Source organism: Emiliania huxleyi, assembly GCF_000372725.1.
Source record: "Emiliania huxleyi CCMP1516 chromosome Unknown EMIHUscaffold_205, whole genome shotgun sequence".
NCBI classification, from domain to species: domain Eukaryota; phylum Haptophyta; order Isochrysidales; family Noelaerhabdaceae; genus Emiliania; species Emiliania huxleyi.
In genome coordinates, this window is record NW_005200552.1 from 1 (window position 1) to 26041 (window position 26041).

The window sequence follows — 26041 nt, forward strand, 5'->3', positions numbered from 1 at the left end:
GAGTGGCGCGATAGGAGGGTAGGCTGGCTGTGGAGGGGCGCCGCGTGGCCTCGGCAAATGAGTAGTGCTTTATGAGCGGCCAGTTTTGTGCGTATTGCATATCGAGCCTGCGGTGTGGCCTAGTTGGTGCAGCGTTCGGGTCGGGGACGTTTTGGTCGTTGGTTGGAGCCCAGCTGGTGCAGTTCGTAGTCGCGTAGCGCGCGGGTGCGCGGCAGCCTCGGCAACCGAGGCGACAGTGGCGAGCAGGGGCGAGCAGGGGCGAGCAGGGGCGAGCAGGGGCGAGCAGGGGCGAGCAGGGGTCAGAGCAGTGCGGCGCGCCGAATTTTTTTCGATGGGCTCGGTCAGTGGGCGTGTCAGGAGGCGGCCGGCCGGGAGAAACTCGGCAGTAAAACTCCCGCGCCGGCCCAGGAGGTGGGAGTGTCACGGAGGCGGCCATTGGCGCGCGCTCCTTGTCTTCGTGGGTCCGAGTTTTTTTCCGCCTTGCACTTTGAATGCCGCCGTGGGGCTCCTGTCGTCAGACGTGGAGACGCGAGGGTTGCCCCCCCTTGCCCCACCACCTCGTGTGTGTGGAGAAGTTTACCTTACGGCTTTACCTTACCTTACCTTACCTTACCGTAGGTGGGTGGCTCAAGAAGCTCCGTGCACGTGAACGGATGTGCAGAGGCACGCGGGTTGAGAAAAAAACGCAACGCTGAGGGGAGGAACCTCTCTGGACCGTGGTTTCTTTTTACGAGCAGGAACCCACCACCGGGCCAGAGACCTCGAGAGAGTCGCGGCCGCTATCTCCTGACACATGCATGCACATCGGCTGCGCTCTCACCTTCGCACCAGCGCCCATCGCTGCTCACTCCGCTCGTACGCACTGCCGCGACGAATAGCAAGCTCGTTGCAGCGATCCGCCGCCGCATTTAAACTGCCGCCACCGCTGCTTCTCCGCCCGCGCATGCCTGCCGAGCGCTGCTTCTGCGCCGCGGCTCGACCTCCCGCACAGCGTTGCATCGACACCATCTACGCTGCGCTGGTCGATGCCAAGGAGGCGGCGGCCGTCGCCACGCCGTCGGAGACCTTTGAGCCGTCGCTCGACGCCGACGGCAAGATCCTGCTCGAACTCGGTGAGAAGGGGCAGTACGGGCTGGAGGCGCTGCCGGACGGGCGCGTGCTGCTCTTCTCGCCTCTGATCGGCCCGCGCTACTACGACTGGGACGCGGAGAACGAGTGGTTTTACGACAAGGCCGACGGCCACCTGCTAGTCGAGCTGCTCGTGCGAGAGCTGATGCACATCACGTCAGTGTGCGTCAACCTATGAAAACAATGAAATGAAAAGAGTCTCACAACGACACTTGGCCCATGATAGCCGAGAGGTGTACACAATACCCTATTTCAGCTACCTGAACCACGTAGACGTACGTGACAACGTATCCCAGGGGCCGCGCGGCCGCGGGGCGCGCCGCGCCACGCATGCCACAACGACGCCGATCCGTCGGTGATCGATCGGTGAGAAGATCACGACATGACGGAAAAGGACAGCGTCGGCTGGCGGAGACCGCGGTCGGCCCGTGCGGCCGTGGCGCCACGGCCGCTGCCGCACGCCCCGCCGGGGCAGTGAATCGGGTAGTACTTCGGGAAGAGGTCGCGCGACGCGGCGCGTTTCATCTGCCCGTGCCTCCCGGCCGGCGACAGCGGGCCGTCCCTCTCCTCCGCCACGAATCTCGTCCAGTCGCGCTTCGCCCAGCCCCGTCCTGCCGCGGGCGGCGGCGAGGCGGGCGCCGCAGCCCCCTCGAGAGCGTCGATGGCCCACGCGCGCTGCGCCGGCGCAACGATGGCGCGGTCGCCAAACAGAGACGCCGCCAAGGGGCCGTCCTCTCTCCAGGGCCCCTCCTCGCCCAGCAGGGGGCGGCCGTCGGCGGCGCAGGCAGCCCACAGAGACGCAAGGAAGGTGCGCGCCTCCAGCAGAGGCACACACGCGGCCTGCTGCACCTGCGCGCTCAATACGCATACCTCAGGGCGGGAAGACGGTCTTGTGCAGCGTATTCAGAGCACCGCGTGAAGACAACGGACAGGAAGACAGTGAATACAGTGCAGCGGAACACAGTTGAATACGCGGCCTCTCGAGCGCTGGTTGGCGAGACAAGAGCACGACTTCTGCCTCTAGCCTGCCGCACAACAAAGCGGCACATCTACTGCTGCACCTCGCCGTTGTGCTTGAGCGAGATGGCGACCAGTCTGAGACTGCCCTCGGCGGGCCCGCGGGGCGAATAGTCCACCATCATGTGCTCCGCAAAGCAGCGAGGGTGGTGGGGCAAGTCACTCCCTCCCCCCCTGCCCTTGAGCAGGAGCGGAGACACGTACACAGCACGCTCGCCCGGCACGACTGATGCGGCCCGGCAGTCTTCGCACTCGCCGCAGACACCGCAGCCCAGCCCTCCGAGGGGGATGGCGTGGACAATGCGACCCTCCCGCTCGTTGGCGTTGTGCTGGTCGCAGTACGCGCAGAGCCGCCGGCGCGCGACGCAGAAGCGGCACATGTCTGCGATGGTCGGCCTACCAGCTTCGGGTAATCTCGGGTAATCTCGGGTAATCTCGGGTGATCTCGGGTAATCTCGGCACGTGTCTGCGATGGTCGGCTTACGTGTTGAATACGCCAACCTCAGGGCGGGGAGACGGTCTCGTGCAGCGTATTCAGAGCACCGCGTGGAGACAACGGAGGGGAGGACAGTGGGATGCAGCGGAATACAGCGGAGTACGTGTTCCCTCGTCCTCTCGAGTGCTGGTTGGGAGAGAAGAATACGTGTTCCGCGTCTAGGAGCAGGACGGTCGCCTGCCGCGCGCCGGCGCGGTGCCGAGCCAGACTCGAGTCGCGCCAGGTGCAAGGGGAACCGTGGGCGGCGCACTGCCCGCACCCCGCTGCCCTGCCGGCGCTGCGGGCTGCGCTGCCGACGCTGCAGACTCTGTCGGCCGTGCCGGCGGCGCTGTCGGCTGCGCTGCCGGCGGCGCACTCGCGACCTGCGCTGTCGGCGTTGTTGAACTGTCCGCACCGTCGAGCGTCGCCTGGTACGCCACAAGCTTCGGGATGGAGCCCGTCGCTCGGAAGGCGGCCATCTTTTCGAAGGACGCCTTAAGGTAAGGGAAGGGAAGGTAAACTTCTCCACACACACGAGGTGGCGGGGCAAGGGCCAGGCTAGTCCCTCGCGACTCCACGTCTAGACGACAGGAGCCCCGCGGCATTCAAAGGGCAAGGCCCGGTGCGCGTGTGGGTGAGCGTGTGTGTAAAAGGACGCCTTGCCGACATTCGCGAGCTTCTTCTCCCCAGAGATACTGACCGTCTCGGCGGTGACGGCAAAGGCGCAGGCGGCGAACGCCTGCGCCGCCTTGCGGTAAGCCGAGCCCTTGGTGCCGGCGTTCTCCGGCTCCGCCTTGAAGGTGGCGTCCGCGAGGACCCAGAAGACGTCGACGAGGCCCTGATTCCCCGCGTGCTGCGCCGTCGGCTTCTTGGCGTCGGCGAGAGCGATGCGTCGGCGCGTCTCGCTGGGCAGCATGTGTGCGCGTGGGTGTGTGCGTGGTAGATGCTCGACACCACTCCTCGGTGCGCCTGCAGAGGAGGGGCGCAGCGAGGCCGTCAGCGAGCCAGCTGTCATGCTCGAGAGGTGTTTGTATCGTCTCGGAGACGCGGTGTGTGCTCGCGGGGTCGGGAAGGGTCTCACTGGTTTATCGTGGGGAGCGCCAGCGCAGGCTGGGTTCCGGCGTTGGGTATAGGGCAGTTATCGGCCGACGGGACGCGCACTCGAGGGTAGTGCCGACGGGACGCGGCTCCGAGGGCGACTCTCGCGAAGGCACGGCTGGCAACCGTGGCGTGGGGCTCGCGTTCGACAAGACCGGGATCGCTCTACCGGCAAACCTCTCGCTGACATGCGCGCCCCGTCGAGCTGACGGCGGGCGCGCTGAGGTCGCACGCCAAGCCCAGTTATGCCAATGGCATGCGATCAAGAATCGGCTCACGCGCCTCTACTCGCACGCATACGCTCACCCATAGAATTGTCACCGCCAGTGAGTGCGAGATAGGGCTAGCGGCTGGCGGCTAGCCTCTGAGGAGAGTGACCAGAGACACCTCACATGACCCCACACACGGTCTAGTCCGGCCTCGCGGTCGGCGGAGATTGCTAGAGGACGAGCAAGCCTGCTCTAGCCTCACGCGTTCTCCCCTGTCGTCTGTTGTGTTGTTGTGCCCTTGTTTGTTCTCTTGGCACCTTGGAGTGCTGGGGGGGGCGACAGGGAGGATGTGGCCTTGAGTTATGTGTACGCCAACTCAGGGTGGGTGGCAGCCAGCTGGCTGTGTGTCTTGTGAGCTTGTTTGTGTCTGTGTGTCGTTCGTGTGCGTGTCGTCATCATCTGTCCCGCGTCCACCGCGCCGACGAGCCTCGCGCGACCACCAGCCAGCTTTTCGAGGGGCCCGAGGACGGTGCGTCGAGAGAGCTGACACTCAAAGTAGCTCTCGAGTTTTTTGCCTCTTTTTGAGCGATGCTGCTGCACACCCAGCCCACCAGTGATACTAGACGCACCAGATTCACCCCGTCGCGAGCTTGACCGCCACCCCGGTGACCGCCCACAGGTGGCTGTTCGCGGGGGCGCGGCGGGCGTGCCGCTCGAGCAGACCAGGCTGAAGCCACCTCAGGACCCCACCTCGAGCCGGTGGCGCCACCCGCGACGCTGCCCGCCTTCGCCGCGCCAGCCGCCGGCTCGCTGCAGCCGCATCGCGCGGTGCCCGACCACCGGCGCGCCCGCCCGCTCGCCTTCTCGCGCCGCCTCTCGGCGCGCAAAGCCGCTCACACACCGCGTACTCAGCTATCGGCGCGACATCACCCCCGCGCAGGCACCTCGCGACGGGTCGACGCACTCGTAGGGCTCAACGCAGAACTACGGAGCGACCTCCGCCGCGGCTCGGCGCTGCCCATGGCAGCAACAGGTGCCGCCCCACCACCCGCCTGCTGCCTCTGCCTCTCTCAGCCCTGCGACCCCTCCGCCAATGCACACCTCGAACGCGACGTCAGATCCCGCTGCGACGGGCAACATTCGCGGCGATGAGGCCTCCGCCAGCACTGATCGTCACAACTCGTCTGTTAAGCTACACCTTTTTGCCCTCTGCAGGTGAGCGGACCGCTGAGGGAATGACCTTTTGGCGCGGCGCTGCTATGTGCCTGCGCGCTCATGGCGCCTTCAGGGGTGCGCCTGAGGCGTGTAGACTGCGGGGCGCCGCGATAGCGCGGCGCCGACGGTTGTGTCGCGCACTGTCACACCCACGACACGGTCACAGTGTGTGTGCAGTGCGTCCACTCCGGCGACCGTGACGCCGTCGGCGCTCGTCAAAAACATCTACTGTGGAGCTCTAAGTGTGGTTACGTGTTGTACTAGTGATGTTGCACTAGGCGGCCCGTTTTTAGCAAAAAGAAGATACCACATCGCGCGTGGTCATCGAAAAACCGCATGTTCGCCCGTCTGGGACCTTTTCGTACGGCTCCAAAAACCGCTCCTTAACGACGACTACGCGGCCCGACGGTCGATTTGCGCCTTCTCAGCGGTGGAGGGGATGTGGGCGGTACGTGCGGACCGCGTGGTGCTGCGATGGCTTGACACGGTTCTCTCCAGATAGGGCGTGTCTACGTCGCTCACAGCATCGATCGAGAGGCCCGTGCTCCACGTGTTTGGGCGCGACTGGGAAAGCTTGGGGCTTAGGCTGAGGCGCAAGTCGGAGATCGCTGCGACGGAGCCGAGGCCAGCACCGAACGAGCCGACCACGAGCGAGTGCCTTCCCGACGTCAGCGACTTGCGGCTCAGCCGGCCCCTCAGAATAGACCCCTGGGTGCGATCTCCTCGCAGCTGCGAGAGCATGGGGCGGGGCGGCAAGCTCGTGGCCGACTCGGCGGCGTCGCTCGACGTACTTCCCGAATGGCCACTCCCGCCCTCCGCTCCGCGCTCTAGCTCGAGAGCAGCCTTGTCGCTCTCATCGCTGCTGCCCTCCTCGTCACCCCCCGGCTCCGCGCCGACCGAGCTGAAGTACGAGAGACCGACGAGCCCGACCGTCGCAGTGACCACCCCGCACGCGTATGCCCAGAGGTCCCCCGAAGACAGAGACTCAAACTCGTCGAGCAGGATGCCGCCGGCCGACGTGGTGCACACGATGAGCAAGAACTGGTAGGCCGGCACGGCGAGCGCCACAGCCGCACCGACGAGAGTACGGTTGAGGAGGGTCAGGTGCAGCGGCGCCGAGACGCAGAGGCCGAGGAGCGCCAGCGCGAGTGGCACGGCAGTCGCGGGGAAGGCAGAGGCGGTGGTCGAGACGACCTTAAGCATCAGTTGGGAGATGCAGCCAGTGGCCGCCGCGGCGAAGGCGGAGATCAGCGGCAACACCGAGGACTTGTCGCTGACTCCGCAGACGCTCTTGGAGAGAACGAGAGCCGCGGTGATCAAGGCAGCGGCAGCAAAGAGCGCAAAGCGCGGGCGCGTATACGCCGCCAGGAGTGCGGGCAGCGAAGGCGCGCTCTCCTCGTGCGGGCCGAATGTGGATACGAGAGTCACGCCCAGCAGAACCAAAGCGATGCACGCGAGGTCCGCGCGCTCCAGCCTCTCTGCTGGAGAGGTGAGCAGGCCGCTGGCAGCCAGGAGCAACGAGAACGCGATGGTCAGGCCAGCGAAGGGCGCGACGACCGAGAGCGGCAGGACCCCGAGGACCGCCACCTCGACGACTGTTGCAAGGATGCCGAGCAGCACGAACCCCGCAATCCACTTTGGATTCCGCCACGGTGGGAGGTCCGGTCGGCTGTCGCCGGCCGCCTTCATCAACAGCAAGCCAGAGGCGCTGCAGAAGCAGCCGACGGGCAGCAGCAGCATCCCCGCGCTGCGCGAAAGCGGCATGTTGACCTCAATGGTGCCCACTATGTACCCCCAGACCCCCATACCCCATACAGTTGTACCCCCATACATGTGTACTCACTCACTCACCCCCATACACCTTCCTCCGGCCATGCTGCAGCTCTCGCTGCCCGTCGTTGTCGGATTCTATAGTGAGATCTATCACATCCCGCAAATCTCCGTCTTTTGCCTTGAAGGGATCTTGTATGATCCCCCTCTGGGGAATGATTATGACTTGCGTCGCGCCGACTCAATTCCGCATGGGCGCCGTCCCGTTCCAGCGGAAACCCACGCCCCAGTGGTCGGACGCCTGCCACACGCCGCCGCGCGCGCCCAAGCCGGCGGGGCACGCGCCCCAGATGTACGCGAAGGGCGCGAGCCCGGACTCGGGCGGCGGGTCGAGCGAGTGCCTGCCTCGCAGCGTGGTGCGGTGGAGCACGCGCAGGCCGGCCGCGGCGGACGCGTCGTGCGCGCCGCTCGCCGCGCGGTGCGACACTGCGAGGTTGTCGAGGAGGAGCAGGTCGTGCCGGCGGTAGGTGTGGTGCGCGCGGTGCGGCGCCTGCTCTCCGCCGCGAGGAGGCGTGAGGAGGCGCGCGCTCGTCCGGCGAGGTCATCAGCTGCGGTGCGGGCGCTGCCGACGAGAGCAGCGCCTCCAGCTGCCCCGCGAGCCGGCGCACCGCCCCGCGGCCCAGCAGCCGGTGTCCGAGCGCGGCGCTCGGCGCGACGGCCGGGTCCATCGCCTCGAGGGGCGGCGCCGGGAGCGATGGGGCGGTCGGCCAGCGCACGACGGCGCCTACGCTCGCCCCCAAACAGGGTTCCTCCCCTCTCCGGGCGGCTCGCCGGCGGCCCCTTCTCTCTGGGGCGGCCCGCCCGTCTGGCCGAGGTGGACAAAGAGCGTCCTGCGGCCTGTGCGAGGGTGGAGGTGGACGAGCGGGTGGACGGCGCCGGAGTAGGCGTTGACAGTCGCCAGCCGGCTCCACGCCTACCGAAGGACGTGACCGGGCTCAACAGAGAGCTCGTGGCGCACGGTCGCTGTCTCCCGCGGGCCCGCCGCCTCCCGCTGCGCCGCCGGCAGGGCGTCAAAGGCGGCGGCGAGGTGGGACATCTCGGTCCCGCCGCCGACGCGGGGCACGGCCTGCGCGTGGAAGAGCACGTGCGAGAATACCCGCCGCTCGAAGCTTCCGTCGGCGTGCCACTGCGGCCCGACTCGCACGACTCCGTGCTCCTCCCGGTTTGACAGCCGCAGGATATCGCAGTGCGCGGCGGCGGCGTGGCAGGTGTGCTCGGCGGCAAGCCCGCCAAAGTACTCGCTCACCGCACGCAGCGCCGTGCCTGGCAGAGACTGGTTCCGAAAGACCAGGTAGCCGTGCTCCGCTGCGGCGTCGGCGAGGCAGGCGAGGACTCGCGCCGTCGGCCGGTGGCCAGCGAGGTTTGGCAGCCCGTGCACGACGGCGCCAAAGGGCTGGAGCCGCTCCAGGCGGAAGTCGGCCGCAGTCGGCGGGCAGAGCGGATGTTTCAGGGCTCCGCCCGGATCAATTCCTGCGCGCCGGAATCAGAGTCGTGGACATGAGAGACCGGCGGAATGGAGGGCGGTTTAGCGAGAGCGGGACGAGGGGAGCGACTGCGGTCACCTGGCCTCACGCTCGTCCGCATAGCCGGGCCAAGCCGTGCGTCAAGCTGCACTCATGCGCTTCCACCGTGCCTCCCCGTCTAGCAGGCCCCCCGGGGCCCCGTGCCCGTTTGTTGCCGTTGTTGTATGCCGGCCGCCGAGTTCATAAAAAAAATTTTTGGTGTTTATAAAATGAATTCCGGGGCACAGGACGCGGCACAAACGGGGTACACCAAAAGGCACGGGCTGGGCGTTCACTCGAACGCCATGCACATGGCGCGGAGCAGCCCCGGGTTGGTGTCGAACCCGAGCGGGTCCTCCTCCCAATCCCGGCGCCCACCCTCCGCGTCGTCCTGCTCGTCGTGCGCGTCGAGCACCCTGCCGAGGCACAGGATCGTCCCCTTGGGAACGCCTGCCCCTCGCGCGCGCGGGAACTCTCCCTGCACCGCCATCACGAACTTCTCGCGCGCCCACTTGCCGCCACGGCGGCAGTGCTGGGGCGCGCGCTCGCGCAGCTCCTCGTAGAGCTCCTCGGCCCTCGCCACCTCCGCCGCCCAGCCCTCCGCCGACGCCTGAGCCGACTTCTTCTCCCTGAGCGTCTTGAACACCGGCGGCGGCGCCGGCGATGGTGCCACCTCCGGCTCGCCCGCCGCCTCTGCAGCGCGACGCCCCTTCCTTGCCTTCTCCTTGAGCCGCTTCCTAGCGCTCTTGGTCAACGCCGGCGCCGCCGCCGCGGCCTCTAGCGCGGCCTCGCCGGCCGCCGCACCGGCGATGGATGTCGAGGATGATGAAGATGATGAAGCCGTTGTCGCGTTGCAAGCGGGGCGGAGAGAGTCGAAAAAAGGAGTGACCCTGTCCGTTGTGCCAGCGCAGCCTGGCGCAGACGCCAGGCCGCGCAGGGGCGCGGCCAATGCCGCAGCCTCCCCGCTGCCCGTTTCGGGCTCCTCCTCCTTCGCCGCCTCAGCCACCTCTGCCGCCGCCTCCGCCGCCGCGCGAGCCGCCGCCGCGCGAGCCGCCGCCGCGCGAACCGAATCGCGAGCCAATATCTTGAACTCCCTCTCGCGAGCCGCGCCGCGCAGACTTCCGCCCAGGAGCGCACGTCCCGGCAGCAGCGCACGTCCCGGACATCGCCACCATCCCGGCCGCGACGCGCCTCGATGTCCTCATACGCCCGCACCGTCGCCATCGCCGACGCCAGCAGCCGAATCGCTGCCCCATCGAGGAGGCAGCGTTCGTCGTAATTTGCGGGCCAGATTGTGGCGTATCCGCGGGCGCATATCACGCCGCAAGGCCCGGCACTCAAAGGGTCAGGAGGCCGGTAGGCATGGATGAAGGCCGCTGATGAAGATGATGAAGCCGTTGTCGCGTTGCAAGCGGGGCGGAGTCGCTGTTGGCGTCTCGAGGTCTCGAATACCCAGTATCTCGGTGATCTCGGCGGACCAGCTGACCAGCTGACCGGACCGGCGGACCACGATGAACCCCGCGGCGCCGGGCAGCCTCGTCGCGCTGCGGCAAGCCGCCGCTGCTCACCAGCGTGCAGACGAGGAGAGGCTGGCCGCCGCCTTGGAGCGGGAGGCGGCGAAGGTCAGGGAGCTGGAGGAGGACCGCGAGGCTGCCGAAGAGCTGACCGATGTGGAGCAAGAACTCGAGCAGCTCCGCAGCGAGTACGCCACGCGCCGCGAACTTCACAGCGCTGAGTTGCTCGCAGTATACCGCAAAGCGATCACACGCGTGCCTCGGCTCGCCGCTGTGATGACAGCCGAGCAGGCGTTGGCAGATCCCGAGCGTGTGCTGGCGTGGCTTCTCAGCGCGGCGGGCACGGCGCATCCGACAGCGCCTGCTGCGGGCTTGATTCCCCCGACACCGCCCACACCGGCCGAGGCAGCTGAGCAGGCGGAGGAGGGTTCGTGCGAAGGGGCGGCGGCGCCTTCGCGGTGCCCAGGGCTGATGGAAGAGGCGAGGCCCCCGGCCCGCGAGGCCGCCAGCTCCGACGCTCCACCCCCGAAGCGCACGCGCTACACGGAGAAGTGCTGGGGCGACGTCGTCTCGGGCGGCGCGCTGGGCTGCGAGGCGCTGCCTCCGCAGGCGTCGAGGGCCGCCTTTAGCGAGAAGTTCTGCGGGCGCTGCCGGCAGCGGGGCGTGTTTGTGCCGGCGTCGAGGGTGCGCATGCCCATCGGCGCGGGCTCCGGCGAGATCGCCAACAGCCACGGGCCCGGCTTCTGGAACGAGCCATCCCCAGCCTCGCGCTGGCCTGCGCACCGCGTCGTGAACCAGACGTCCGACTGCTCGGGCCCGAGGCTCGTAATCCTTAAGGACGAGTCTCCGGTCCCGCTGCCCGGCCTTGCCGAGGCCGCCGCGCTGTCCGCCTCCGACGGCTGGGTCGCCTTCACGGTCGGCCGCACGCTCAGGAGAAATTTGGCTCTGCCGTCGGCCGTTGCGATTCCTCTCTCGCCGGCCCCGCCGCCCGAGCGCGACACCCCTGAGGCTCGCACCGCATCAGCCGAGGGGCGTGTCGAGGGGTTTGCGGCGGCGGCGCAGGCGGGCGAGGCGTCTGGGTCTGCGTTGGAGGCCGGCCTCGAGCCCTTCCTCGCGGAGATCTCGTTCGCTCTCGGCCCGCTCGCCGAGGCCGGCACGCCGCCGCCGCTTGGGCCCGACGAGATGACGTGGCACTTCGGGGGCGGCAGCACCTTCGACGAGCTGCTTCTCTCTGGCTCGGCGACACCGCCGCTGCTGCAGACGCGTCCGAATCCGGAGGCAAGCGTGCCGCCGCCCTCCATGCCGCCTTCGCCGCCGGCCACAGCTGGCTTTTTCCGGCACGTGGATGTCCGCGCAACACTGTTCAGTCAGCACGCCCTCGGCGCCGCCGTCGCTTGCTCCTGCGCCGTGCACGCTCTCGCCAGCTATCGGTCCGACGCAAGCAACCAGGGCGACAGCGTAGTGGAGGTCAACATCTGGGGGCTCATGCTCACTGTCGTTCTCGCGTATGCTCTGGCCAGGGCGTACGGCTGCTATCGCAGGGCCGCGCTCACCATCACGTATGGCACCACCGTGGCATCGATCGTTACCCTCCTCTTTGATGCGCTCCGGCCCGTGGAAGGAACGACTGCAGCTCTGGGGCTAGCCGCGTATACCGACGCGCCCGTCTCTGCGGTCGGCTGCCAGTTCGCCTACGGCCTCCTCCTCGGCGTGCAGCCACTCAACACCTCGGTACGAAGCAAGAACCTCTGCGCCACAATTGGCATCTGGGCGACCAATCTGGCCAGTATGCTCCTCCGCACGGGGGACGCGGCATTCCTAAGCGTGCTGCTCGCACGCACCGCTCTGCCACTATCGGCTGGCTTTTCGGCCGGCGTGGGGTATACGAGGTGGAAGCGGGCTGCTGCTGCAGCCGACCCTGAGGCCCGCAGCCTGCTCGAGCCACCTTCGCCTCCGCCTGCTCCGCCCGGGCCTTCGGGCGGCCCCTCGAGCGACCCACGACCCGATGTCGAGCAGGCGGCGCCCAGGCACCGAATCACCCAGGAGGAGCGGGTGATGATCTCGCGTCAGGAGGCGGCCTTGCGTGCGACGCAGATCGATCCGGCAGGCTTTCTCTCTAGGTCGGTCACTAAACTGCTGGAGTGCTTGACAATGGAGGACTCGGAGAAGGATAGAACACACACAAAGGAAACGCGTTGATCGTTGTGTTTTTGGACGTGCCGGGAGGCACGATGTTAGACATGACAACATGCTGCACATGTGTTACATATTGTGCCTTTGCGCTTTAACCCTGTTCCTGAATAAATAAATAAATAAAAACGGACACCTCTACACTCTACTGTGAGATGGGTAAAAAGGAACAGGTCCCCGCCCCGCGCCCGTGCGATCTTTGTGCAGTCTGTTCCTGAAGAGTGCTGGTTGGCAAAACAATAAGAATAACGGCGGCGCACAGCTCAAGGTGACTGTGCGCTTCTGCGCGGGGACCACCCCGGCGGCGGGGGGACGGCGGCCGACCGTACCCTCCGCAGGCAAGCGGCGTACGTTGCCATCTCCGGCTGGAGGGCGGCACAGAGGAAGCTCGCCTGGGGGCGGGGGCCCCCGCCCCGAGGGGCGGGTGCAGGTTGGGGTGGTTCAGCGCGCGGTGCCATCATTGACACCAATCCATTCTTGAGAACTGACCACTCAAACAGCAGGCGGAGTGGTTCAGCGCGTGGTGTGCGGCGACGCCGAGCGGCATCCAGGCGCCGCAGATGGCTCGAGATTGCCCGAGATTGCCCGAGATCACCCGAGCGGCATCCAGGCGCCGCAGATGGCCGACGGGGGTGTGTGGCTGCCCGATCACTGCTGTCACTCCTTGAGTGTGGATGGGGAGTGTGGGCTAGGCTGCCGACGGCGACGGGTGGGTGCCGATCAAGGTTGGCGGCGACGGACTCGGAGGCTGATGAGGGAGGGTAGTCACTCAGCCTCTTCATGCGGCTGGTTAAAGGTTGGCGACGACTCGACGCCGCTCAGCGAAGTGGGTGTCATCGCAGCGCAGGCCTGAGACCGCCGAGAGACCGCCGAGAGACCGCCGAGATATAGCTGAGGTGTGCCGAGGTGTGGCTGAGGTGCAGCCCAGGTGCAGCTTGGATGTGGCGGGGGTGTAGCAGAGATGCGCGAGGCGGTTTGAACTGGTATCATCGCTGCGCAGGCGACCAGCTCTCGCCGCTCGCTCGCCTGAGATCTATGACTATGCGTGTACAAGTGATGCTAATGCAGGCGACCGTCCTCTCGCCGCTCTCCATCCCCCTCCTCTACCACTCCACTTTCGGCGTCGACTCCACCTTCGTGCCGCTCGCGAAGGATGGAGCCTATTGCCACTAAGCGAGCAGTTCATTAACAGGCTTCGACTTCACTTTCGTGCCGCTCGAGAACGTCGGCGCCGCCATCGCCGCCTTCGACGCAGCCGGCTACGCCGTCCGGCGGGAGGTCCGAGATTGCCCGAGATACCCCGAGATGCCCAAGATGACCCGAGACTATCCGAGGTTGCCCGAGATTGCCCGAGACTGCCAGAGATGACCCCATCCGCCCCCGTCGGACGGAGTGTGAACGGCGTCTCTTCACACGCGTCAGCTATGAATAGGACTCGCCGCCGCCCGACCAGGACACGGATTGGCCGAGCGGCTGAGCCGGCCTCTCCTCGCACCGGCAAATTGACCCCTCAACTCACACACACACACACACACACACGCACGCACGCACGCACGCACACACACACACACGCACGCACGCACACACACACACACACACACACACACACACACACACACACACACACACACACACACACACACACACACACACACACACACACACACACACACACACACACACACACACACACACACACACACGCACGCACGCACGCACGCACGCACACACACGCGCATTCGACTTTCAAGAGCTTTCAAGTCGCTCAGTTATCAATCATCATCTCGCAATGATCAGGCGAGCGCCTCACCGTCGGCCATTAACTGTTAAGAGAGGGATCCTGGAGATTGCTGATCGTGTGTCTCCGGAGGGAGGGATGGGAAAAGCAACGATATATCTTTACTTCCAAAACCCGGACGTGCCTCCACCGGCACCCTTCCCGCTTCCGCGCACCGCGGCTCGCACACGCGCGCCGCAGGTCGTCATGACTCACACAGCAAAACGGGCCCTGTCCCCTGACGAGGCGCGCCTGAGTCACGGCCTGAGTCTGTGTGAGGTAAGGTAAGGTAAATTTCTCTCCACACACACACAGTGGTGGGGCAAGGGGGGGCGACCCTCGCATCTCCACGCCCGGACACGGGCAGGAGCCCTACGGCATTCAAAGTGCAAGCATTGGCCCGGTGCACGTGGGTGAGCAGAGGGAGGGCCAGGCATGTGAGCAGAGTTGCGGAGCGTCGGGCCCGGCGTGGGCGAGGCGGCGTGGAAACGGTGTGAGCGTGAGAGTGTTCCTAGAGGGGCAGGGCGAGTGGACCAGTAGAGGGAGCGGACCCTGAGTTGAGGAAATCGGAGGACGCGACCCACCTCGCCACAGACGGTCCCGCGCCTCGCCGCTATGACGGGCACACGCCCCGCACCGTCCGCTGTGTGCCCGTCTTTGTCCGGAGTGAATACTCCAACGCGCTCGTCGGTGACGGTGTCCTCCAACCTGCGCCGCGCTCGGCGAACCTCGACAGCGCTTTCGGTGGCATGCAGCTCTTTGCGACAGAAGCCTGGAGAGCAGCTCCTCTGCTGCTCACACACTCTGCACAGCTGACACAGCCTACTGTGCGGCTGCCACAGCTGTGACAGCGATGAGCTCGCCCTCACTGGCCCTCAGTCACTTGTGCTGCGGCTTGTGTGAGCGACACTGCTCGGCGACTGCCGGCACACTGTGAGACCATGGGGGGGAGGTAAAACCACGCTACCAGCGCTTGGTCACATCGGCCCCGAGGTCAGATCCATCTACTCTGTTGATGACAAGACTTGTCTACCGGCTGGAGCCGAGCAGGAGGGCCCGGCGCACAACCCCTGGTCAACTCAGGGTCCACACCCCGTACGACACGACTGACATCGAGTTTCGAACCGCAAGCAGAATATCGCGAATTCGGGCAAACGCGAGAGCGCAAATAAGAGCTCAGCTCTCACGAAAGTCACGTCCCTCTACTCTAAATTGTGCGCGGGCGTGGGGGGCGCGGCGCCGGCGGCAAACGATGGCCAATATGCGCATCCGACAATTCCCCGGACCCCGCCCAGTCCCCGCCAGAAAACAGACTAAGAACAGACAACACTCTACGGCCCGCGCCACGACGGCAGCCGAGAGCCTGAGAGCGGAGAGGCAGAGTGGCTCGCACACTTCTCATGACTTCCTTCTCACCGCCCCGCCCCCACCCCTCGATATACGATCATCTTCTTGGGCAGCAGCTGGTTCGACAGGTCCTCTCCGTGGCCTAGGCAGCCGCGCTCGCCCACGCCCCAGGTGAAGACGGCGCCGTCGGCGGTGCGGGCGATGCTATGCCCGCCTCCTGCCGACACAGCGACGACGCGCTGGCCAGCAAAGGCCTCGACCTTCTTGGGCAGCAGCTGGATCTGCTCGTCGCCGTGGCCCAGCTTGCCCCCACCTCCCCAGCCCCAGCTCCAGACAGCGCCGTCGGCGGTGATGGCGAGGCCGTGGTTGCCTCCAGCCGACACGGCGACGACGCGCCGGCCCGCAAAGGCCTCGACCTTTTTCGGCAGCAGCTGCCTCTGCTCGTCGCCGTGGCCCAGCTGGCCTTCGCCTCCCAAGCCCCAGCTCCAGGCGGAGCCGTCGGCGGTGAGGGCGAGGCTGTGCGCCCCTCCAGCCGACACGGCGACGACGCGCTGGGCAGCAAAGGCCTCGACCTTCTTGGGCAGCAGCTGGCGCTGCGCGTCGCCATGGCCCAGCTGGCAGTAGCCTCCCCAGCCCCAACTCCAGACGGCTCCGTCGGCGGTGAGGGCGAGGCTGTGCCCGGCTGCAGCCGACACAGCGACGACGCGCCGGCCCGCAAAGGCCTCGACGTTCTTGGGCAGCAGCTGGTTCTGCTCATCGCCGAGGCCCAGCTTGCCTCGCCATCCATTGCCCCAGCTCCAGGCGGCTCCATCGGCGGTGAGGGCGAGGCTGTGAGCCCCTCCAGCCGACACAGCGACGACACGCTGGTCAGCCAAGGCCTCGACCTTCTTCGGCAGCAGCTGGTTCTGCTGGTCGCCGTGGCCCAACCGGCCGTCGCCTCCAAAGCCCCAGCTCCAGACGCTGCCGTCGGCTGTGATGGCGAGGCTGTGGCGGGCTCCAGCCGACACAGCGACGACGCGCTCGCCGCCCAGCGTCGAGGGGAGACACGTCGGCGTGTTCAGCCGCGTCACGCCCTCGCCGTGCCCGAGCAGCCCTGGCATGTTGTTCTCAGCCCTTCCGCACGACGAGAGCCGCCCCTCGCCGTCGATGAAGAGGCTGTGATGAAGGCCTGCCACCGCCCTCGCCGGCGGGCTGGACTCGCACAGCAGCGCAGCGAAGCACAGCCACCGCACGGCACAGCTCTCGCCCTCCGGCTGCGCCGGCAGCTCGTAGCCGCGCTCTTGCGCCCACAAGCGGATGCCCTCCAGCGCAAGCGAGGCGTGGAAGAGCAGCGAGACGGCCGCGACGCGAGCGATGTCGGCAGGGCTGTGGCAGTGAGAGAGGGCGCGCAGGAGGAGGTCCGTGGGGAGGTCGAGGAGGTGGATGGACGGCGGCGTGTCTGGCGAAGGAGTGGCGGCGGAGGCGGAGGCGCGGGCGAGGCGGCGCGAGCGGCGGCGCGGCGGGGTGGACATATACATCGCAGGAAAAGAAAAACTCGCAGCTCACGTCTAACAGGTCTGTTTTCTTTTTTCTGTTTGCAGGGTGGACAAGAGTTGTGTTGGTTTCGCTGTCCCGCCTAGGCTGGGCGGTCCCAAATTGCCGGCGGTGGGCGGTGGGGCGCGCGGCGCGGTGCGGTGGTGTGTGTGTGACTGCGACAAAGGACCATCCAATTTCACGGGAAGGAAGGTGTGTTGCTAGGCGTCGCCCACCCTTGGGCGTCTGCCTCGGGTAAAAGAAAGAAAGAAAACGGACAACCCAAGGGTGTGTCGAAACCGGACGTGAGGGATTTCTGAGCTTAGCCTTCGATGTTAAGAAAACAACCGCAAGGCGGACATGGCATATCGCTCTCGGGCCCACAGACATCCCGCACACCCGCCGCCACCCGCGCGCGCCCCACCCCGGCCGGGAGAAAGGGGAGTGACAGTTTGGGATTGCAAGTCGAGTATGTTGAGTCCTGGCTCAACAACGCAGAGTAGAGGACTTGGGTGGTCCGGCCCACAAGTCCGGTTCACGCGCCCCGAGCTCGCCATCTGCATTTTTTCTTTCTACACGGACCGGCGATCGGCGGGCGCTCCAGTATCGCCGGCCATCACGATCGATCGTGCGCCAGCCCTTTCTCCTCTCGAGCCAGAATGCCAGACGACGAGCCCTTCAAGCGGTACACGCCGGACGAGCTCACCCAGATATTCCTCGCCGGCGGCGCCCAGAGCCTGCCCCTCCCTCCCGACAAACCAACTGTCTCCCGCACACACACAATCGCACTCTGGCCATCGAATGACTCCGAATGACTCACTGTGTGTGCTAAGACAGAATAATCTCCGCAGACAGCCAAAACGGGCCGTGCCGCGTTTGTGGTGTCTTCTCAAGCATCAGCATCCGGGCGCCGCATATGCTCGAGTGGGCGGTCACCAATGTGGGCCCAGTGCGCACTAGGCGCACATGCTAGTGCTATCCTGCCCTATGGGAGGCAGAGGGATGGGGGGAGGGGGGGGCAGAGGTAAGGTGGGGTGAGACTGGGGAGGACCTCAGAGGTCCTCCATGGGGAACAGGTCAAAGTTGACGCCGTTCTCGCCATCGCCGCCGACGCCGTCGCCCTTGTCCGCAAAGGTGGCTCCAGAAGAAATCTCTGTCACCTAGACCCACATACCACACGACCATCCTACGTTACAATCTCCGACTGGTGCTGGCGACTGGAACTTGTCCCCGTTAGTGACCAAGTATTGGCCCAGCCCGCCGCCGTGAGTTCCGCACGCGGGCCCACGCGACAGCAACACAGAGAACGACCATCGCGAGAAGCAGGCCGAGCCGAACTGCCAGCCATGGCATGGTTGCAGGCACTGGCACTGCAAACAGTCTTGCAATGATTACTGGCACGCCGAGCGGCCATGTCAGCATAACCGCCAGCGGGCTGTGCAAAAAGAGTTGAAAAAAGGCCTGATTCGACGGGTTGAGCCACAAGGATGCCCAGACGAATGTCATTGTGCAGAAGGCGTCGGCAGCCACGTTTAGGAACGCGCGCCACTTTGACCGCTGTGAGAGGAAGGACCGCTCGCGCAAAAGCGGCCAGATGCCTGCGATGACAATGACGCAGCTTAAAATGCACCATGCGAAGGCTTCGAGCAGGTTGTCGCACGAAAGCGATCCGGAGGCAGCATACTGACTGCCAAAGGCAACCATGAAGCTTTCCGGGGCGAGGTTGACGGCAAACACGGCGAGCCCGAGGACCGCCGCATACAAACGGTTGAATAGCCACACCAAGAAGCGATGCGAACCCGCGTTCCCGACTGTAGCCGATTCCTCCGCTAGAAGAGCCGCGATTGCCCCGCCCACCTCCTCGCGCTGCTCAACAGGTAAGAGAAACTGCGCGAGGAGGTTATCGATGAAGGTGGTAAATGTGATTGCGAGCCCATCGAGCAGGAACATGGTGCAGGTGACGTCGTTGATGAGGATCGCGCAAGTTGCACAGATTAAGCAGAGCGGCAGCACCAACATCCGCATCCGGATGTGCACCCAGCCCAGGCAGCGCATCCACAGGGGAAGCTCTACTCTACGAGCACGCGTGCGGTGGCGGAGCAGCCGCTTCTCCAGTGCAGCCTCGTCCCAGTCCTCGGCGAGCGGAATAAGGATCAACATCACCACGAAGACGAGTACGAAGTAGTGCGTCGCGGCGAGGCGGCTCTGCCGTACGACGAGATGGTCACACCGCAGCGGCATGATGTCGGTGGCGTCGCAGTGGGCCGCAGCCTCTCGCGCCCACTGCTCGCCGCTCAAGTCCTCGGCGGCACTGTGACCGAACCAGCCGGCGCCAATGGCGAAGCTGTGCAGGCAGCGGAGCGGGCGAGAGGTCGGTGAGCTGGGAGAGGGGGGGGACTATCTAGCATGCAGCGTGTAGAGCCGCACCTCGAGTTGCTCCAGATGTCGACATATGGTCCAAGCACGTGACGCCGGCTGTCCAGCGCCATGATGACTCCTGATATGTTCTCCGCCGTCAGCTGCATATTGTAGCAGTCGAGGCATACGCCGGGCGCCTTCTCGTGCCGCCACGGCTGCCGCGTGATTGGCTCCCCAAAAATATAGAAATCCTTTGGGTGGCAATACTCTCCGACCGCGCAGTGATTGTGACTCGAGCAGCGTGGGTGCGCAGCCTCATAGACGACCGCGTACATGACCACCGACTGGCCACACATTAGGAGGATGGACAGAAGAAGCGGGATGGCCGCCGAGAGGGAGGCGCCTGGAGCGGTAGCCTTGACGAACGCCCACGCATGAATGCCGCCCAAGCCAACAGAGTCGTAGCGGGCGAGAGGCCGCTGGTGGATGTGTGCGTCGACCACGTTGGGTGCTGCCGAAGGCTGGCGCATGATCTCCTCTTCATCGGTGCTGGTGCTCGCGTCGACCTGGGCCTGGTACGGTGCCGTTTGCCCGCGCGACGTCAGTGAAAACCATGCCCACCGTGAAGGCAAAGCCGTAACCGTGAGCATCGATCAGCGGCGGCGAACTCAGCGGCGGCGGTCAGGTACGCAGCAGAGCCGACGAGACGAACGACGATCAAAAAGAGCCTCGACGAGACGAACGACGATCAAAAAGAGCCTGCCGACGTGCAAAAAAGAGAAAGCCGGAAGAACACAACGCACTCTCGCACATGAAGCGAGAATCGGAGAGAGACTGCGAAGAGAGATAGGAAGAGGCAGACTCCCTAGGGTAGGCGACGGCTAGCGCATCACACTCCTCTCCTTAAAATCCCTGTGTGGTGGCGGCGTGCCGTTCTCCCATCCCTCCCTTCAGGTACACCATGGTGCACAATATATCGCAATATACTCCAATAGACTCCAATATACTCTTGTTTCGCCCCGGGATTAGTTCCGGCATACATTGGCGTACATTGGAATATACTGGAGACGAACCAACAGGGGTCAGGGCGAATATATCGCAATATAAGCCAATATATCCCAAAGTTCACCATTATATCCGGACCGTACATTGAGAGAGAGAGAGAGAGAGAGAGAGAGAGAGAACAAAACCCCTTCTCCCTTTTCTCCCAGTAAGCAACAAGTACGTACATTGCGATATATTGGTAGGTAGGTAGGTAGAAAGGTGAAGAACAGCCAGCGAGGCTCGGACTGGACACCAACGCGGTATATGGGTGGACGTTGGACAGATGATGACGACACGCACGAGCGACACACAGACACAAACAGGCTCACAAGACACACAGCCAGCGGGCTGCCACACACACCCTAGTTGGCGTACACATAACTCAGGGCCACACATTCTTCCTGTCGGTCGCCCCCCCCAGCACTCCAACTCCACCTCTATAGCAATCTCGCGAGGTTGATGATTGATGGGAAGGCGAAACACAGTCCGACCAACGACTGGGACGAGACCGTGTGTAATATTGGCTTATATTCCACATCTCAGCTGTGAACCTGTGTGTCAGTATTCTCTGTGGCTCGCCTTGCGTGAGGCTCTCCTGTGCTTGGTGCAGTGAGCGGTAACCGGAGATGGACCTCGAGAGCTCGCCATTAGACGTCGAACGGTGGCAGCGCGTGGTGGAGCTCGCTTCCACCACGCCTCAGAGCGCTGAGGAGGGCTCACCACGCGCCGTGCAAAGGCGGTGGCTCGCCGAGTCCTTTGACAATGCACAGCAACGCCGGACTAGTGGAGAGGACTACGACGAGCCGGCGTTGGCACGGCAGGTTGACATCGCTGTCGGACGCACTGCTCGCTCGTTCCCACGAGCTGCATTTTGTGGCGCTTGCCTCGCACTAACTGCGCTCTGGGTGGCCATGCCAAACGACGGTCCCGATCCTTCCCTGCCACCGGCCGTCCCACTGGCGGGAGCAGACCTGGGCAAGGTGAACAAGACCGGGCAGCTGATCAAGGGCCAAACTGCCCGGACGAACAGGCTCGTCGAGATTACGTTCGACTTGGTCCCAGCAAGGCCGGGTCGCCGCGTGCTGCTCCAGGTCCCAGCAAGGCCAGTCCACTCCAACGTCACGTCGGAGGAGTTGACCACCGTCCTTCGGGCCGCCCTGCCGCCCGAGGTCGACCCGGCGGCGGTGCGGCTGCTTCGGAGAGGGAGCGGCTTTACGGTTTCCATCTCCTCGCGACAGGTCGAGATGGCCGACGTGCTGGCGGTTCTTCAATCCCAGTCCTTTGCGGACGAAATCCACTCACGATACATGCGGGTCGATAACATCCAGGTTGGCAGCGTCGCCTCCCTCCGCCTCGAGCCGCCCTCGGCACCCACGCCACCCCCTCCTCCCGAGTGGCTCGACGACCTCTGGAAATGGCTCGATGCGTTCCCGCCGCCGCCGCCGCCGCCGGCCCCTCTGCCGCCCTCGCCGCCGCCGCCGTCGCTGTCGCCCTCGCCGCCTCCCACGCCGCCGCCTCCGGCGCCGCCGCCACCAGCCCCTCCGCCTCCCTCGCCGCCGCCGCCGTCGCTGTCGCCCTCACCGCCTCCCACGCTGCCGCCTCCGGCACCGCCGCCGCCTGCCCCTCCGCCGCCCTCGCCGCCGCCGCCGTCGCTGTCGCCCTCGCCGCCTCCCACGCCGCCGCCTCCGGCACCGCCGCCGCCTGCCCCTCCGCCGCCCTCGCCGCCGCCGCCGTCGCTGTCGCCCTCGCCGCCTCCCACGCCGCCGCCTCCGGCACCGCCGCCGCCTGCCCCTCCGCCGCCCTCGCCGCCGCCGCCGTCGCTGTCGCCCTCGCCGCCTCCCACGCCGCCGCCTCCGGCACCGCCGCCGCCTGCCCCTCCGCCGCCCTCGCCGCCGCCGCCGTCGCTGTCGCCCTCACAGCCTCCGCCGCCTGCCCCTCCGCCGCCGCCGCCGCACCTGCCGCCGCCGTCGCCGCCGCCGCCGTCGTTAGCACACTCCCTCGTCCACGAGGAACTGGTGCTGCCAGTGTCGCTGTTGAGCGTCGCTCTCTTGGCCGCTGCAGCCTACGTGCGGCGGCGCAAACGCCGCGCCACGCAAGGTGCGGAGCGGATGGTGCGCATTGAGTCTGCCAACGGCAACGTTACGTACTACGCGGGTGAGAAAGGCGCGGAGCGGAGGGTGCGCTCGATGTTTGCCGACGGCGTTGTGCAGTACTACGAGGGCGAGCAAGGTGCGGAGCGGATGGTGCGCATGGTGCTTCCCAGCGACAGCGTACAGTACTACGAGGGCGAGCGAGGTGCGGAGCGGATGGTGTAGGTGGGCGCGAGCGAGGACAAGGCGGCCGCCGAGAAGCGGTACAAGGCCATGCGGGTCGCATTGGAGCGAGTGCCAGCGCTTCGGCTTGGCCACCACCGGCGTTAAAGCAGCGCGCGTGGCGCGCCTCCTGAGCCTGTACTCCTGTTGAACTCTCGCGCGCATATACGTTCGTGAATGCAATCGCTCGAGCGCGAGGCAGCGACTGTACCGTGACCCATGTACGTCACCGTAAGTGTTAGACACACGAAACTCGAAGCCGAAGCGGAGTTTTCTGTCCCTGCCTTTTCGCAACCCGGGCGGGGGCGCCCCGGCTCCACGGTCGACGGTGCCCCATAGCGGGTGGGGAGGCCCTAAAACGGCGGGAGGGGTAGGGCTATAGCCTGTAGCTGTCCCGTGACCCGACACCCGTGGGGTCCGCGGTGCTCGACGGCGGTGCCAGCCTCGAGAAAGTGGCGGCGAGCCGCGCCTGCGCGCGTGCGGTGGTCCGTGGGGGTTCGGTGCGTCTGCGCCGGGCTCTCGTGGGCGGCTGGGAAGCAGCAGGCGTGTGTATTTGGTCCCGCTCTCGGGGCGGCTGGCGGGCGACTTTGAGCGAGCCGATGGCGATGCTCCGCGACGCGATTTCGCGACGCGATGCGCTCAGAGCATATGCTGCGGGACCTCTGTGGCTGGACGCGTACCGGAGTGGCGAAGGACAGCGACGCGGGGCGGCGAAATGGGCCCTCCTCTGCCACTGTGGGCCGGGGGTCTGGTGTTTCGCTCGCCCCGCGAGGTCTCTTGGGTCAAAGGGCCGGGGGGGCCGGGATGCCCCAATATCACATCCCCGAGTATGTCGCGCCGCCTCTCGCGTAGTCGATTGCCGGTGCACCCAGCCGTCCCGTTGGTGGCCTTTGGCGCGGGCGTGCTGCTCGCCTCCGACCCTGAGCAACCTGCGCGGTTCACGGCCTACGCTGCGTCGGCAAGGCGAGCCGTCAGGCTCGCTGGCGCCTGCTCGCTGGTCGCTTTCGACTACTCGCGTGCGAAGCGCTCGCTCATAGCCGCGGAGAAGGCCGAGTTTTTGGACGGCGACGCGGCTCACTGGGAGCTGCAGGTAGCTTCAGGCAAGGCCGAGCGGCTGAGGGCGGACGCTGTGAGGCGCGGCGAGCCGAGCGCAGTGCTCGAGGAGGAGGCGCGGCGCACGCGCGAGGAGGCGGCAGCGTACGGAGAGGCGCTCGCCGGGCGCAGGCTCGAGGCCGGCCAGCGGAGTGGCCGCGCCGCAGCGTGGGATGAGGTCCACGAGCGCAACGCGGCCCGCCTGCTCGCGCTGTGCATCGCCAACGGCGGCGTGTACGTCAAGCTCGGGCAGCACGCGGCGCAGCTCGACTACCTGCTGCCGCCGCAGTACACGCGCACGCTGCACCAGCTCTTCGAGCACAACCGCGCCTCGTCGTACGAGGACGTGTCGCGCGTGATTGAGGAGGAGCTGGGCGCGCCGCCCGAGGCGCTGTTCGGGAGCTTCGAGCGCGCGCCGATCGCGTCGGCGAGCCTCGCTCAGGTGCACCGCGCGACGGAGCACGGCACGGGCGCGCCGCTCGCCGTCAAGGTGCAGCACGCCGGGCTGCGCGAGGAGTGCGCCTCCGACCTGCAGGCGGTGGGCCTCGCCGTCGCCGCCGCCGAGTGGCTCTACCCGGACGACTTCCGGCTCGGCTGGGTGATGGGCGAGATGGCTCCGCACCTGCCGCTAGAGCTCGACTTCACGCACGAGGCCGCCAACCTGCGCCGCTGCGCCGCCTTCTTTGGCGCGTGCGGCGACGCGGGCGGCGGCGGCGCGTCGGGTAGCGGTGGCGGTGTCGTGAGCAGCAGTGGCGCGCGCGGTGGCGGTGGCGGCGGGGGTGGCGGTGGCGGCGGGGGTGGCGGTGGCGGCGCGGGAGGCGGCGGGGGAGGCGGCGCGCTGGCGGGCGCCGTCGAGACGCCGGCGGTCGTTGGTGCGCTCACGTCGGCGCGCGTGCTGACGATGACGTACGAGGAGGGCGTCAGCGTCACGGACGTGGCGGGGCTGCGGCGGCTCGGCCTCGATCCCAACGAGGTGTCGCGGCTGCTGTGCGAGGCGTTCAACGCCATGATCTTCGACGGCGGCTTCGTGCACTGCGACCCGCACCCGGGCAACGTCCTCGTGCGCCGCCGCCGCCGTGGCCATTGCTCTCCACACGGTGCTGGTGGTGCTGCTGCTGGTGGTGGTGGCGGCGGCGGCGGTGGCGGCGGTGGTGATGGCGGCGGCGGCGGTGGTGGTGATGGCGGTGGTGGCGGTGGTGGTGGCGAGGCGCAGCTCGTCCTGCTCGACCACGGCTCGTGCCTCCCCGTACCTTTCCACATCTCCCCGTATCTCCCTATATCTCAGGTGCAGCTGGTCCTGCTCGACCACGGCTTGTACCGGGACCTCCCGCGCGCGTTCGCGCTGACCTACTCGCGGTTGTGGCACGGCGTCGTTCTCGGCGACGCCGACGCGATCCGCGAGGCGGCCGAGGAGATGGGCGTGGGGCAGTACTACCCGCTGCTCGCGGCGATGCTGACGGCGCGGCCGTGGACGGACATCCTGCGCGCGGGCGACACGGGCGACGCGCGCGCGCTGCAGGAGAAGGGCACCGCCGCCGACAAGAAGCAGATCGCCGGCTACGCCGCGCAGTACGCCAAGCACATCGGGATCGTGCTAGACCTGGTGCCGCGGCCGCTGCTGCTGCTCTTCAAGACCAACGACTGCCTGCGCCACGCCGAGCGGCAGCTCGGCGCCGCCGGCGTCGGCTCCTTCTCCATCACGCTGCGCTACTGCCTCTGCTGCTTGCGGCACGAGGCACGCGCCGCCGCCGCCGCCGCCTCGGCCGCCTCCACGGCCACCACCGCCGCCACCTCCACCGGCAGCGCCGGCAGCACGGCCGGCGTCGCGGCACGGCGGTGGCTCGGCATAGCGCGTGCGTGGCTCGCGGTGCTGCGGCTCGACGTGGCGATGCTGCTGTTGCGCGTGCTCTCGGGGAGTGCGGTGCTGCCGCGCGCCGTCAGGGCGCTCTCGCTGTCGCCCGCCTCCGCCAAGCGGCAAGGTGAGAGGGAGAAAGCAAGCACGAGTGCGGTCAGTGTCGAGCACACCTGAACTCAGAAACAGAGGCGCGCAGAAGGGACAAGGGTGCTTTGGTTTTGAAAAAAAACAAGAAAAAAAGAAGTTTCTCCAAAACCCGGACGTGCCTCCACCTACACTCTCAGGTTGCACCAACCAAACACAAGTCACAAGAAGGGCACTTAGAGAGACAACACAAAACAGAGCGCATCTCTCTCTCTGTTGTGCGAGGCGTGAACCGCGCCATTCCTTGGGCTCAACCCAGTTTTCCGGAAAACAAAAAGGAAAACAGAGGGTCCCCAGCACTTTGCGTTTCCGGAAATTTCCAGGGAAAACAGAGGGTGTTTGGTGCTCCATTCTGGAAACTCGCGAGTTTCCCTGAGTCTGAGAGCTGGTCTGGGGCAAAATCTGAGGCAAAATTGAGGAAA

At 66.3% G+C, this 26041-nt stretch overlaps 8 protein-coding genes across 8 annotated transcripts; 3 read left to right on the forward strand and 5 right to left on the reverse strand.

The window, feature by feature from the left end:
• Positions 1 to 869: 869 nt before the first annotated feature.
• EMIHUDRAFT_366087 (hypothetical protein) lies at positions 870 to 1330 on the forward strand. Its single transcript, XM_005781184.1, has one exon. It carries the CDS (start codon positions 944 to 946, stop codon positions 1304 to 1306), a length of 363 nt encoding a protein of 120 aa, XP_005781241.1. The 5' UTR covers positions 870 to 943; the 3' UTR covers positions 1307 to 1330.
• On the reverse strand, positions 1314 to 3776 carry EMIHUDRAFT_442888 (hypothetical protein). The gene is made up of 5 exons (XM_005781185.1): positions 3702 to 3776; positions 3279 to 3589; positions 2813 to 3114; positions 2190 to 2541; positions 1314 to 1977 (listed from the first exon to the last, which is right to left on the reverse strand). Exons 2-5 carry the CDS (start codon positions 3534 to 3536, stop codon positions 1504 to 1506), a joined length of 1386 nt encoding a protein of 461 aa, XP_005781242.1. The 5' UTR covers positions 3537 to 3589; positions 3702 to 3776; the 3' UTR covers positions 1314 to 1503.
• Positions 3777 to 5431: 1655 nt separating this feature from the next.
• Positions 5432 to 6948, reverse strand: EMIHUDRAFT_234474 (hypothetical protein; the record flags this gene model as incomplete). Its single annotated transcript, XM_005781186.1, has 2 exons — positions 5432 to 5524; positions 5656 to 6948. The coding sequence occupies 2 exons, from the start codon at positions 6946 to 6948 to the stop codon at positions 5432 to 5434; spliced, it is 1386 nt and encodes a 461-aa protein (XP_005781243.1).
• A 205-nt stretch (positions 6949 to 7153) lies between these two features.
• Positions 7154 to 8556, reverse strand: EMIHUDRAFT_234475 (hypothetical protein; the record flags this gene model as incomplete). Its single annotated transcript, XM_005781187.1, has 5 exons — positions 7154 to 7288; positions 7581 to 7643; positions 7832 to 7885; positions 8069 to 8442; positions 8535 to 8556. The coding sequence occupies 5 exons, from the start codon at positions 8554 to 8556 to the stop codon at positions 7154 to 7156; spliced, it is 648 nt and encodes a 215-aa protein (XP_005781244.1).
• Positions 8557 to 8766: 210 nt separating this feature from the next.
• Positions 8767 to 9698, reverse strand: EMIHUDRAFT_234476 (hypothetical protein; the record flags this gene model as incomplete). Its single annotated transcript, XM_005781188.1, has 3 exons — positions 8767 to 9211; positions 9279 to 9386; positions 9541 to 9698. 3 exons carry the CDS (start codon positions 9696 to 9698, stop codon positions 8767 to 8769), a joined length of 711 nt encoding a protein of 236 aa, XP_005781245.1.
• Positions 9699 to 9985: 287 nt separating this feature from the next.
• Positions 9986 to 12187, forward strand: EMIHUDRAFT_234477 (hypothetical protein; the record flags this gene model as incomplete). Its single annotated transcript, XM_005781189.1, has 1 exon — positions 9986 to 12187. The coding sequence occupies one exon, from the start codon at positions 9986 to 9988 to the stop codon at positions 12185 to 12187; it is 2202 nt and encodes a 733-aa protein (XP_005781246.1).
• A 5679-nt stretch (positions 12188 to 17866) lies between these two features.
• On the reverse strand, positions 17867 to 20403 carry EMIHUDRAFT_234479 (hypothetical protein; the record flags this gene model as incomplete). Its single annotated transcript, XM_005781190.1, has 5 exons — positions 17867 to 17935; positions 18093 to 19158; positions 19242 to 19708; positions 19785 to 19839; positions 20363 to 20403. The coding sequence occupies 5 exons, from the start codon at positions 20401 to 20403 to the stop codon at positions 17867 to 17869; spliced, it is 1698 nt and encodes a 565-aa protein (XP_005781247.1).
• Positions 20404 to 23357: 2954 nt separating this feature from the next.
• EMIHUDRAFT_234481 (hypothetical protein) lies at positions 23358 to 25603 on the forward strand (the record flags this gene model as incomplete). Its single annotated transcript, XM_005781191.1, has 4 exons — positions 23358 to 24218; positions 24477 to 24680; positions 24906 to 25301; positions 25562 to 25603. 4 exons carry the CDS (start codon positions 23358 to 23360, stop codon positions 25601 to 25603), a joined length of 1503 nt encoding a protein of 500 aa, XP_005781248.1.
• Positions 25604 to 26041: the final 438 nt, after the last annotated feature.